This window comes from Epinephelus lanceolatus, chromosome 14, assembly GCF_041903045.1.
Source record: "Epinephelus lanceolatus isolate andai-2023 chromosome 14, ASM4190304v1, whole genome shotgun sequence".
NCBI classification, from domain to species: Eukaryota; Metazoa; Chordata; class Actinopteri; order Perciformes; family Serranidae; genus Epinephelus; species Epinephelus lanceolatus.
The window spans coordinates 26,593,208-26,606,825 of NC_135747.1; the positions used below are offsets into that span (position 1 = coordinate 26,593,208).

Consider the following 13,618-nt stretch of genomic DNA (forward strand, 5'->3'; position numbering starts at 1 on the left):
TGCATTAATTTAAGGTGTAAATGTCTTCTGCACATGTTGTAAATACTGAGGCATACGTGTCCTGCCAAAATCCACACCTCTGAGTGTATCCTTTACACATATTCCAGATAATTGCAAGCTGTTTTTTTTATTGGACTAAGATGAGCTGAAAACATTGAAAACATCTATCACCACAGAAAACAATGTAAAGAATATATTACTTGTACTGCTAATGACTCTTTAGTCAGTATTGCAAGGGTTGTAATTTGATGTAAAGCTTTTATTTTGGAAAATGTCCAACCGGAAGTGGTAGATAATCCATGATGGTCAATATTAGAATTTAATATGTTTAATATAAATATGAAAAACAAATAATAAACATTAATATGAACATCAATATATAGTTTTACCATTTTATTATTTACATATCAATTGGAATACATAATAAGAGGAAAACTGAGCACAAGCTGTGTAAATTAAGATAAATTAGCTAATTAGCAAATGAAAACAGGAAGTTGTGTTTTGACAGACAGTTGTTTACCTTTCTAGGTGCACTCGTGCATACTGCTCATTATTATTATTATTATTATTATTATTATTATTATACTTTCAGGCTGTCTTGAACTACATTGACCAAGCCGGGGTCGACTTCACTTCCGGGTCCTCCTACTCTACCTATTGACGGAAAAATGGCGGCGCAAACAGACCGCGGGGTCCCACTGAGTACGGTTCGTAGAATTTTTTCATTTGTTTTTTTAATTTTTAGCGGTTGAATATATTGTACGCTTAATAAACTGTTTCATAAGCCATGTTGTGTTTAAACAGACTCCACAGAGCCATGTGGTCGCATTTATCGGTGTCGGCTAAGAAGTGAACGTTAGTGATGTTGGTCAGCGTCTAACGATTTATTATTGCTCCCGTAGAAGCGCTGTCTGTGAATTTCACGTCAGGGCAGGAGGTTTTTTAAGGCTAATGGTGACCTCCGGTTCGCCAGTTCACTATTAATGTCTCGTCTCTTTTGTTAGTCCACTTAAAATAATCAAACAGGCATTAACTTTGTATTCACGATATGACTGTTGTCACCCGTCACATGACACTGTATAACTGTACACGCTGCTTTTATTACATTTGTGAAAACAAAATACTATGTCACATGGGCTGGTATGTTTGCATAAAGGCGTCTATTGTAAGATGCTGGTTGGACATCCTGTGACTGGGGGTTTTATTGCTTGACATCCGGCCCTCATTCTGTTATCGCCCCCATTTACCATCTCTGTCAACACTGTGTCAAGTGAAAGTAAAAATAAATAAATAAATAAATAAGAAGCCCGAATAATTTTCCATTTATAAACACACGTGGTAAGACTCAGGTGTCAGATCAGTACCTCCAGAGTTTGTCACTATAATCCACATCTATCTAAATTGTCAAAAGTGAACTATTACATTGATGTTGCCTGATGAGACATTATTATCAACTCCTTACACTGCGTCTCCAGTTCCAGTATCAGTCAACTCGAACTCAGCAGACTAGATGGATTCAAAGGTTTGAACCCAAGTGAATATTGGTACGGTTAAGAAATACTTTTTTTTAGTATGAAAGCACAACACTAAATAAGAAACACAGCAATGGCAGATTATTCTAAATAGACTTGCACAAACCTCTTAGAAAATGTTTCATGTTTAGGTTGAATCCCACAAGAAAACCAGAAACATTCATTCAGTCATTATCCTTAACTGCATATCCTGGTACAGTGTCATAGGGGGCTGGAGGCTGTCCCAGCTGAAACTGAGTGAGAGGCAGGGTACACCCTGGACAGGTCGCCAGACTATCACAGGGCTGACACATAGAGACAGACAACCATCCATGCTCACAATTCACAACTATGGGCAATTCAGAGTCACTAGTTAACCTAACCTGCATGTCTTTGGGCTGCAAGGGGAAGCTAGAGAACCCAGAGAAACATACCACCTCCATGCAGAAAGGCCCCACCCAGAAGGCTGGGTGGCATGGTTGTGCAGTAGCACTGTCACCTCACAGCAAGAGGTTTCTAGGTACAAAACCAGCAACAATGTAACATTATTTTATTTGCATACGAGCACAAATGCTGTATCTTCCTTTCTGTAAATCATGAAGCCTCTGCCTGTGTGACTGAAACTTCTGCAGTGTTTTACATAATCTGTGTGCAGCAAGCGATGTTTATGTGCTTAAGGCAGGTTCTGCCAGTCGAGCAACATTCATTGTTTGTCACTATTCAAAATAAAAACAAGCCTCATTAGTAAGATACTGACAAGTGCAACACACTGTAGTTTCGGTAAAACAATTTCTCAGAGTTTCCTCATTTAACTGCATTGACTAAGCTTAAGGACACATTATGTGAAAAAAGGCCACTTTGATGCATTTATTGTATTATTAATAATTTCCTTTACTTGTAGCTTTGTCCCAAGTTTCTCCATACCAATTCCACCAGCCACACCTGGCCTTTCAGCGCTATAGCTGAGCTCATAGGTGAGTCATCCCCACACTGTTGTATTTGCATGTAAAACAAGCTGTCTTGCTTAAGTTTCTATTTCACTGCGTACTACTGATGTCCCCAGATGACCTGCATGATATAATGATGATCCCTATGTGTACTGTATGTTCTACTTTGAATTAATCTAGCAATGTTTAACTGCATTAAAAAGCAGGTTGGATTATTTTATTCTGTCACCAGGACAGATTTCCATTAAATGGAGATGAATCTTTGTTTTTTTAGTAATTCATGACAAGATTCTTGTCACCAAACAAACTTGCAGCAAACATTTAAATTCATTTAAATTTAACACTGCTCTTCTATAGACTTCATTCCTTGGGATTTTGTTTTGCATAGTGATAGTTCTAGTCAATGTATTTAACCACACCCAATGTTGTTACCCGCTCTGACTGTAACACCAAAAGAGAACATCAAAAGAGCCTGACTCAATTAACGTCTATATGACCTTTGATGAAATGGTATTGTAACTGCACTGGTGTCAAGGCTGAATGAATATTTCAAAAAATGCAAAAGGATTAATTTGTTAATGTATTTATGGACAACTTTAATTAAATAAAATGCCCCTTAAATTGTACATTTAAAAACCATCATATTTCAGATTATAATTTAAATATGATCAAAAGTCAATCCAAAGTGAAAATGCTGCCCTAAACAGTGTTCATTTGAGTTTTTGCTGTAGCCTTATCTGTTATTAATGCATGCCGAAGTCACCTCTCTCACTGATATGTGAAAGCTTTTTAAATAATGATGAGCTCAAGTGGAGAGTGATGATGGCGTTCATAGAGCTGATGCTTCACTAAGATGGTGAGGTAAATGCAGCCATAAAATATTGTTTCAAAGGAGTGCAGGGGCTGGCCTTTAAAATTTAAATTTATTGTAATTGTTCTCTGATTAAATGTTTTAGTTTGCCATATATGTTTGTTTTGTTATTTAGGAGCTCTGTGGATCATTTTGTGGCACAAACACTCTTTCCCTGGTACCACTGAGATTTCTGTAGCATTAAAAGCTGTCTCAAGAGGCTTATTATTTGTTCAATCCTCCTTTGCGGTACAATAAAAGGGGAGGTGCAGTTTATCAAGCAGTCACCAAAATGTCATGCAGAATACGTCTCCACCCTGATAAGCCTGTTTTTTACGTGTCGATGCCACATTCATAATGGAGCCAAAAGATCTTGAGTAGATCTTGTCCTTACATTTATACATCACTTGAATTTGAGTACTTTAAATGCTGGAGGTTGAGATTTTATGAACCCTAAAAGTTGTTTCTTTTGACAGATAATGCCTATGATCCAGATGTCAACGCCAAACAGTTCTGGATTGATAAGACTGTGGTCCAAGGACAAGACTGTCTCAGCTTTATGGATAATGGAAATGGGCTAGACAATGAAACGATGCACAAGATGCTCAGGTACGACACTGATGCTTTTTATTTCTTTGGAAATTATGGCAAAATGAGTAGTGCCTTACTTGATGTTGATGTTGTACTGCCAATACTGGCAAACATCATAATGACCACTGCCTAATGGTGAGTTCACACTGAACGTGAAGCAAATTTATGCCACAGCTGTGCTAATGGTTGTGCTAAATAACTGGGGAAGGCAGATAACGGCTAACTTGGTTTGGAGTTAAGTACAGCCAATAGCTGGAATCAAGAGATGTCAACATGGTAAACACAGAGGCTCCATGCTGTGAACCAGCATGTCCTCTGCCGTGCATTATCACTTCACTCCTTCCCTCCTTTACTTTCCACAATAAAAGACCCACTTTTATTACTCAGAGACCATTTTGCTCAGCAGAAGCAACTCAGCAAAGCAGCTTACACAATTCACAAATACATGTTTTCTGAACTTATCATGTAGTGCAATGGCTTTGCTCACTAATTTCCGAGCACCCTCTACTTCTTTGCTCCATCTCTGTACAGTACTGATGTTGAGTTGTAGAGCTCCAGGTGCCCAAAGACAGCAACAACAAGTTTGTGCTCCATCTCTGATTCTCTGTAACATCAGAAAAAGATCTCAACGATAGGCATGGTGACACAGCAGCACGTGAATTTGTCATGCAAATTGAAAATTTCCAACTTGTGCAAATAGCTCAACACTTCCCTTTTGCATCTTTTGCATCTTTTTGCCTTTAGATTGACTTTGTTTGTAATCACACTGCACGAAACACTCACTTCACGTTGGGTGTGAACCCCCTATAAAATCTTTAAAAACAAATGTTGTACATGCTGCTAGAGTTATGTATGAACCATAATGTGATTCACATACTCACCATAAACTATATGCATTTTTCCTCCTCAAGCTTTGGGTACAGTGACAAGATCCCTGTGAAGGGTGTCAAGCCGATTGGCATGTACGGCAATGGTTTCAAGTCTGGATCCATGCGTCTTGGCAGAGACGCCATCGTGTTTTCCAAGTCAAAGAATGTGTCATGCGTCGGGATGCTCTCTCAGACCTACCTGGAAAAGATCGGTGCTAACCAAATAAGTGTACCTATTGTCTGCTTTGAACAGAGAGAAAATAATAAGTATATCCTTTATCTACTGCGTTAAGGCATGTTGCATCATGTAAATGAATGAAATGTAAACCCTGACCTGTGCATCACTACCAGACAGTCATGTTTCCATGTGTCCTGTGCAAGTTTTCCTTAACTTCAGCTTTACTCAGTGTAAGAGAGGAGCACAAAGCCAGTCTGCAGGACATCCTGCTCTATTCCCCTTTCAAGACACAGGAGGAACTGCTCCGTGAGATCGATGCCCTCACTTCCAACTCTACAGGGAAAACTGGCACGCGGATCATCATCTGGAATCTCCGCAGGTCTGTCTGCTGTTCATATGTACATGTGTATGTTTTATTTCAGAGACCAAGTGCTAGTGTGTGTGCCCTAGATTTTTACAATGATCAGGAAAAAGAAAATGTGTCAACACTGTACTAACTTTCAGGACAAATCTAGTCATCTTTCCTTTTCCAATTTGTCTTTCTCTGTGATTCAAGAATCCCCAATGTCAGCCTGAAGGAGACCACATAACTTAAAGACATATTTCTGTTGTCAACAGCTCTTCCTCTGGAAAAACAGAGTTTGATTTTGTAAGGGACCGTTACGATATCCGGATTCCATCTGATGTCTACGAGACAATGAATGACACGTCTCAACAACCAGACAGGGTTACGTCATACATTCCTGAGAGTTTTTACTCACTGCGGGTAATAAGCATTAATATGCATGTCTTCTAACAGTACTTAATGACTGTATTACACCTTACTGGCATCATTTTAAATGGCTTATAAACAAACAGTTACAAATTCTGTAATGTTATGGACACAAGCGGCAAAAGTTGAGACCAAAACTTGTGTTTTTAATGGGCCTAGGCGTATTGCAGTATTCTCTACCTGAAGCCTCGGATGCAGATCATCATACGTGGTCAAAAGGTAAAATCTCAGCTCATTGCTAAGAGCTTGGCCTGCGTCAGAAAGGACCACTACAGGCCCACTTTCTTGGTATCCTTTCATCACAGGTTCTTAATTTGGGGCTTTTTTTCTAGTTTAGAACATGTTAAAGAATGATAAATTATTTTAATTTGTCACATTTTGTTTTTGCACAGAAAGTGTTCATATCTCTGCTTTTGAGTTTTCCTTAAATGTTGTATCAGACCAAACGCATTCCTATCACTTTTGGTTATAACACCAAAAGTAAAGACCAGTATGGCATTATGATGTATCACAAGAATCGGCTCATCAAACCCTACGAACGTGTGGGCTGCCAGCTCAAGGTGAGTGTGTGTTGTTGTGGTGACATATGTTTTCAAGGGTTTCTAAATGTTATCATCCAGCGTTCATGTATCTGAACCTTTGCTTTTTGCAGGCCAACAACAAAGGTGTCGGGGTCATCGGGGTGATTGAGTGTGACTTTCTGGATCCAACTCACAACAAGCAGAGCTTTAATGAGACAGATAAGTACAGGTAATGCACCGAGGATAAAGGATAAATTGAGTATTTTTCAGTTTGGACCGTTTCCTTTTTTTGTGTCTAACTTACTAATGGAGACCACAGTTATTAAAATTGGATCAGTATTGAGAGAGAACGGTGCAGACGTTCTGTGGACGATAAACGAGTGGCAGACTGATAAAGGAGGAAATACAGTGAGTGCTGGACAGAGCAGTGAGTGACAACAACCCCGCCCACATGAAAGAGTACTTTTTGAGGTGGAAACACTAGGGTCCAGGTACCATGTCTGAAGGGTTACTTTTGGTTCCAAAGGTACCATACCGAAAAGTGTTTGGTGGAAATTAGGCTTTACAGGTTTAAAAATACTTAAGTTTCCCTTTAAGGTCTAAATGTGTGTCTGTCAGTTTGAATCTTACACAAAAAAATATTTTTATAGCCTCAATTTTATTACTGTATTTAATTGTCAGTGTTGGGCAAGAAACACAGAAGTCTGAAGTTCTTAATTTCTTGGCACAGGAAAACTATAACCAGTCTGGGGACCAAACTGGAAGAGTACTGGAATGAAATCCGCTTCAGCAGAAACAAAGAGAATCCAAACAGCGACACACCAGTGGAAGATACCATGTTAGTACATTTGGCAGTACTGATGCCATGTATTCTGTATGTATAATTGTTTGACGATGTTGGCTCCTAACATGCTCTGATACTTGTCTCTGTCTTCAGGAAGCGACCAGATCAAAACTGGGTGCAGTGCGATGACTGTTTGCGCTGGCGCAAACTCCCCGATGGGATCGACGTCGCCAAGCTGCCAGATAAATGGTTCTGCCGTATGAACCCCGATCCTCAGTTCAGGTAACTAGAGCATTATTGAAAAACATGTCACTACAGTAATCATAATCAGATGTGATAAAGTAAAGACATAAAAAATACTAATTTTCTTAACCACATATTTGATCAGCTTAAAAGAATGTTAGGTCAGAATTAGAGAACAGCTTCCCGGCCCAGACTGATACCCTCTGCAAAACATCATTTAACATAAACGCTGGGCTTCAACAGAAATGCTCACCCAACTTTTGCCACATTGTAATGTGTATTGATAACTGCAAACACCCAAAACACAGACACATTATTTATATCAAGGCGTTTAATAAAAAAAAAAAAAAAAAAAAAGTCTCACCCCAAACTTTGCTCAGACTCAGTGGACGTTTTTAATCTCTCTCTAATTTGCCCTTCCAGGAGCTGCCAGGTAGAAGAGGAGCCTGTGGACTCTGATGATGATCAACCTTCATACCGCAAGACCTATAAACAGCAGTGAGTCCCGTTGCAATTACAAACACTGCCACAACTTTTGCCCAAAAATATAATAAGAGTTGCACATTTTTGTACTAGCTGTTAAAATAAAATCAATTAAACTGTGATTTTTTTTACAGAGAGAAGAAAGACAAAATGAAACTAGAGAGGGAAAGACAAAAGGTAAGGACACGTCATATGTATGCTGCCATTTTTCTGCTTTTAACACCTCTGCACGATTTGGAGTAAATAGTTCTTTTTCTGATAATACTGGTTTCTGATTCGGTAAAAATTAACACTTGATTAAGTCACATGACTTGGACTTGAGTCACACATTTGATGACTTTAGGCTCAACCTGACAAAATTTAAAAAGACTTGCAACTTGACTTGACCAAGCCAATTTGGCAAGTGAATGTTATAGATATTTTTTCATCATGAGATGAGTTAAATACAACAAGACAGGACAGGAGCACCCAAAATTCAATTTGCTGTGGTTCTGATTTATAATAATAATAATAGTAATAATATTTATTTATAAAGTGCTTTTCAAAACTGAGTTACAAAGTGCTTTACATGTCAATAATTTAACAGGCAAGACATGAAAACAACTTTTATAAGAACTGATAAAAACATTTTGGTATCTAAAAACAGAGGAAATAAAAGACAGTCTAAATAAACTTAAAAATGAAATCAGTGCTCTCTGATAAAAGTATGTTTGAAGATCACTGACTGAATAGTGCATACGCCTTCTTCCACACATTAACTAGTATTGATTAAGGAAGAATGTGCACCCTACGCCTAGTTTAGACTGTGTGTACACACGGTTTTAGCTGAGACAGCTGCAGATAATATGGGGTCAAATATTAAATATAAAGTGAGATATGTAACCTTATGATACATCATAGTTTTCAGGTTGTTTGCCAATGTCAGTGATCATGTTATTATTTTTCCAAGGTGCACAACGTTCTGTACAATGTCAATTAAAGGCACATGTATAAACTTTAAAAAAAAAAAAAAAAAAGATTTATGGTTTATCATTCTTTCATTGACATTCGAGCTCTTATCGCCCTGTTAATGATTGTTTAATGTTATGAACTGTGAAGCATGATGATGGTTTACAGAAGCACGTGATGAATAAGTGGTATGGACACTACAAATATCCACAGTGGTGCTGTTCTGGCACCGTTGAAGGACCTCGCCAAAGTGACATGATCAGTGAAACTACACTTTATTTGCTGTTCTTCTCATTGTCATGTCTAATAAATGGTGGAAGAGCACAGCTATTGACATACAAACGGATGTTTAAGAACATTTCTACATTCATTTATGGCTGTGTGGAAATGACTTGTGCATGTGCGCCCTGCTCTAAAATGATTGAGGAAAAGAACGTGTATGGACCTTTCTGTCTTTGAATATACGCACAGTTTTTGCATCTGGCCTCAAGGGTCCTTGAGGGAGTTCATGGGGTTCCCCAGAAAATGAGAAACAGTCATTTTTTACTATATAATTTACCACAGAAGTGAGAACAATGTGAGTAAGAGTCATAAGAGTGACTATTCCAACCACAAGTTTCACTTCCTCCACAGTTATCTCCACGACTGTAGTTGGCACCAATAGATTTGTGGCCTGAAATGTTTTCGGCAGGAAGTCACTGAAGCAAAATCTTTTTTTAAATTGGTTAAATTGGGTCTGTGACCTGAGGTGTATCAGTTTAGGGGTCCTTGTCCCAAAAACAGTTAAGTCCAAATGTCATGTAAATGTAACTTTAATATGAATACTCTGTTCTTAAAATGGGATTACATTGGGTGAAGAGCACATTATGACTTGTTTAGGACTCAAAACTCAAAGTTTAGGACTTGAGACTTACTTGTGCCTTGCATAACAATGAGTTGCTCCCACCTCTGATTAATTGCACTTTTTTTCCAGGCTGAGGAGGAAAGAAAGCGGCAGGAAATGCAGCACTTGGCTAATCTCGCTCGGCAGTCACCAGCCCAGAGAAAGCAGCAGGTCGGGAGTGACGATTTGAGTTGATTCCATTTTACTAAACATAAAGAATGTGTAAACAGGAGTTTAAATAATTAAATTTCAGAAGGTGGATATGGTGTAGGAATATTACTAATGACAAATTAACAAAACACATTTTTCTTTTTGTTGTTGTTGTTGACAGATTGTCCATTCCCTGTCCACTCCCACTACCCCAAAGAGTAGGTTTAATACTCCACATGGGGGTGCTGTGAGGGCTGAATCCTCTCCTCTGATATCCACACTTTCACAAGCTGGTAAAAAAAAAACAGCTCCTTGTGTGTGTGTCCATATGTGTGAGAGAGACAGTGTGTGTTTGAGAGATTGAGAGTTTTTTCTTATCTTCTTTAAGGGTCCAAGGACAGAGGGATGTTGAATGCTGTAAAGCTCTCTGAGGCAAATTGTGATTTGTGAAATTGGGCTTTAGAAATAAAATTGAATTGAATCTGTTTTCTTTCTCTCCAGCTTGCAGTCCTTCCAGTAGCAGTGGTCTTCCAATTATTTCTAGTGTGTGCTCGCTGTCGACAGGCCCCCTGAGGTATGTTTCAGTGTTGTTTGCAAGCTAATAAATATCCGTTTGACTTTGTTTAAGATGCATAATAAATGAGCTTTTTGTGCACTGCAGGGGAAAAAGAGCACAGCCTATTTCTCCACAAATGACACCCAAAAGACCTAAAATTAATGGCTTCCATCGGGGCAACACAAATACGTCGGTGGATGTGAACCCACCGAGCTCCCCATCATTGCTCATTGACGATGATGATGATGACACTGATGATGACATTTTCATCTTGGAGACTGTCAGTACTCCCAAGCCAAAGAAGACAGGCTTTGATTTGAGTAAGGTAAAGACAGAGCAAGAGCAGAGTGATGCTAATGTCGGCATGCTGTTGGAGTGCAGCGATGATGCTGCTGTGGACGACGCCTCGACGACAGAAGTTGCAGGAACGGGCTCTGCACGGTCGGCAGCTGTGGGAACCAGTCCCTCCCCAGCACCCCCCCCAGTCGTGGCCAGCATCACCACACAGACAGAAGTAACCAAAGTGAAGAAGGAAGAAGAGGACCGAAGTCTAACTGAAAGGGAGGAGAGAGCAGAGCAGAGTGCATCTAGTAAGAACGGCAGAGAACGGACGTCAGATGTTGGCGTCGGTGTCTGCAACGATGAGCAAAGTGTAATTAAGGAAGAGAGCGGAGACGCTCACAGTGAGAATCACGGAAAGCAGACCTTGCAGCACAGAGTGACAGATCATCTGGATAATGACGGAGATGCTGGACCTTCCTGTGAAAATGCCTGCGACTCTCCAGTTAACCTCCCCAATGTGACTGAAGTACAGGAACAGCAAGACCACCTCCTAGAGCTTATGCAGGCTACAGCTGAGGAGAGAGACTCCTTTAAAGAGCAGGTCCATAAACTCACCTGCCAACTGTCGGACATGGAGGCCAGGCTGCGGGAGCTGTCTCAGACCAGTGTAAAGAAGGAGTGTTCTCACCAGGCCTGTCAGACGGAGGGAAGCGAGGTTGGGGAGGACTATAAAAGTCTGTTTGAGAAGGCCAAACAGAAAGTCGATGAGCTGATTAAAGACAAAGAGCTTTCACTGGCAGCCACTGAGACCAAGCCCGGTACTGCCCAAGGTGATGAAAAGGACATTGATGACATTGCAGTGCAAGTCGACTGTCTGATGCGGGAGCTGGATCAAAGAAACCAGGAGCGGGATGAACTGCTCTTACAGGTCAGTGTTCCAGCTGTATTTTGAGCTTGAAGTAAAAGACTAGTCTTTATTTTCCTTATAAATAATAATAATGATAAATAGTGAGTTTGCTAGGAACTATTTTCAGCTGCAGATTCAGTGCTCAAGTGAGTGTTTACAGTTGCAGACCAGTGCATGTGGGACTGGTTCATAATACACTACAGTGCCCATTTCGACTGCAATGAAGTTACGTGTCAGCCAACAGTGTGACACACTGATTATAATAGTTTTGGGGCAACAGTGAATCTCTGTGGCACAAAGCAGTAAGCGCTATAGCTTTGATAGAGGTTGGAAGACAGTAAGTGTAGTTTTAAGCACTGCAAAGCTATAAAGTGGCCTTTTGAGCTGAGATTATGTTGCTACACAGTATTATCACCACATGAGCTGTAAGGTTGTATGGTTATGTCTTTTGCCTAATGTACTAATGTACCTCCTTTATTCATGTTCTTTCCTCCTGGGCTTCACTGCGTGCTCTGCCACCAGGTGGAGAGTCTTGAGGAGGAGAGGGCAAACCTGGCAGCCCAGTGTGAAGAGCTCAGGTTGAGTCTGCAGCAGCAAAGGGAAAACGCACAAAATGGAAGCACAACTCCACGCAGAGTGACTGATTCTACTGCACAAACAGATCCAGAGGAGAGGGGAGCAATGGCAAACGGTGGCACAGATTTGACCTCGGATACATCCAGAAGGTTGGATTGTTGGAAAATCGCTTTCCTTTCATGTTGCATAAATGATCAGTAACTGATTTATCTGATTAATGAACTCATCAACCTGATTGCTCTGTTTCTCTCCTCCCCTCAGTTTGATCGAGCTGAGGCACAACATCGGGCGCCTTCTCGTCCGCGACGTCCCCGCTCTAGACCTGGACCAAGTGAATTATGAGTGTAATGTAATTGATGAAATCCTTGAACAATATCTCTCCAGGAGAATGGAGTCCGGTGCAGCCTTTGAGCTGGTAGACAGAGGGACGGAGCAATAAATGAAAAAAAAATCCTGGAATAAAGTGATGTAATGACTCAAAACAGATTCCAGTGAGTGTAGGGAGATTAAGTGTTATTTATTTGAAGGTTTGTTTAATGTTTGCAGCTTTTTTTATCGATATACAATCATTTCAACACAGTGTAAGCTGCTTTCCTTCATGTCTTTATCTTATGAATTATGAAAGCAATATAACCAATGCAGTTATTGTGTACATAAATGAACGTTATTAGCGTTCACTTTGCTTTGCTGTAAACTGTAATGTAAAGGTTTTTCCAAACAAACACTGAAAGGCTCTGTATCTGATTTTGTTCCTGTTTCACAATGACCACTGACTGTTTCCCCTTTGGTTTGAATTGAAGCCAATTTTGTATGTATTCTGTCAAATATATTTTTATATTTCCTGCCTTTGCTCTGTGATGAAATGCTCGATGGCACATTATCATTGGCATCCTTGTGAACTCTTTTGATATAACAAACATTATAGAAGATAAGGCTGTCAGTGGTATGTTACAGTATGTTTCTGGGGGACACAAAGTGAAAGTTAGGGGAAAGAGTTATCAAGAACCTTCCTGAGCTGAAGTCCTAAAACAGGTTTTGCTTGCTTGAGCAATTTTTTATATACGCATCCATGATAGGGGTCAAAACCTGCATGTTGTATGTGCAGGCTTCTTCCTCTCTGGACTGGAAGGCTATGCCTTCAATACAGTATCTAGATCAAAGTACATCAGGCAGGCTTGTCAATCACAGCTTGCAGTGATTTAAACATTTCATTTCAAAGTTCCTTAAGGTTTCTTGCCGATTGCAGATTTTAGATGTCACTGATGATTATTCTACATTTTCATGTAACTCATTGGAACAGGGTGTCTGCAGGTCCTTTGAATGTTTCAAAATGTCTTAAATTCAATTTTATAAACACTAGGTTTTAAAAGTCAATAAAAAAAAAGTCTAATGACTGTCTCAAGTGAATTCAGTTTTTTTCAATTCAGTTTTATTTATAAAGCCCACTATTTCAGATCACAGTTTGCCTCTGTCCTTGGACCTTCGTGGCAGATAAGGAAAAACTCCCCCCAAAAAACTTTAAGGGGACAAAAGTGGAAAAAACCTCAGGAAGAGCACCTGAGAAGGG

The 13,618-nt window shown here is 39.8% G+C and overlaps 1 protein-coding gene across 1 annotated transcript; it reads left to right on the top strand.

The window, feature by feature from the left end:
- The first annotated feature begins 587 nt into the window (after positions 1 to 587).
- On the top strand, positions 588 to 13,455 carry morc3a (MORC family CW-type zinc finger 3a). The gene is made up of 19 exons (XM_033618037.2): positions 588 to 707; positions 2,413 to 2,485; positions 3,785 to 3,917; positions 4,811 to 5,037; positions 5,172 to 5,325; positions 5,565 to 5,712; positions 5,878 to 6,006; positions 6,159 to 6,278; positions 6,371 to 6,468; positions 6,970 to 7,077; positions 7,177 to 7,305; positions 7,690 to 7,764; positions 7,884 to 7,926; positions 9,671 to 9,751; positions 9,912 to 10,023; positions 10,232 to 10,304; positions 10,392 to 11,496; positions 11,998 to 12,200; positions 12,313 to 13,455. Exons 1-19 carry the CDS (start codon positions 669 to 671, stop codon positions 12,488 to 12,490), a joined length of 3,228 nt encoding a protein of 1,075 aa, XP_033473928.2. The 5' UTR covers positions 588 to 668; the 3' UTR covers positions 12,491 to 13,455.
- Positions 13,456 to 13,618: the final 163 nt, after the last annotated feature.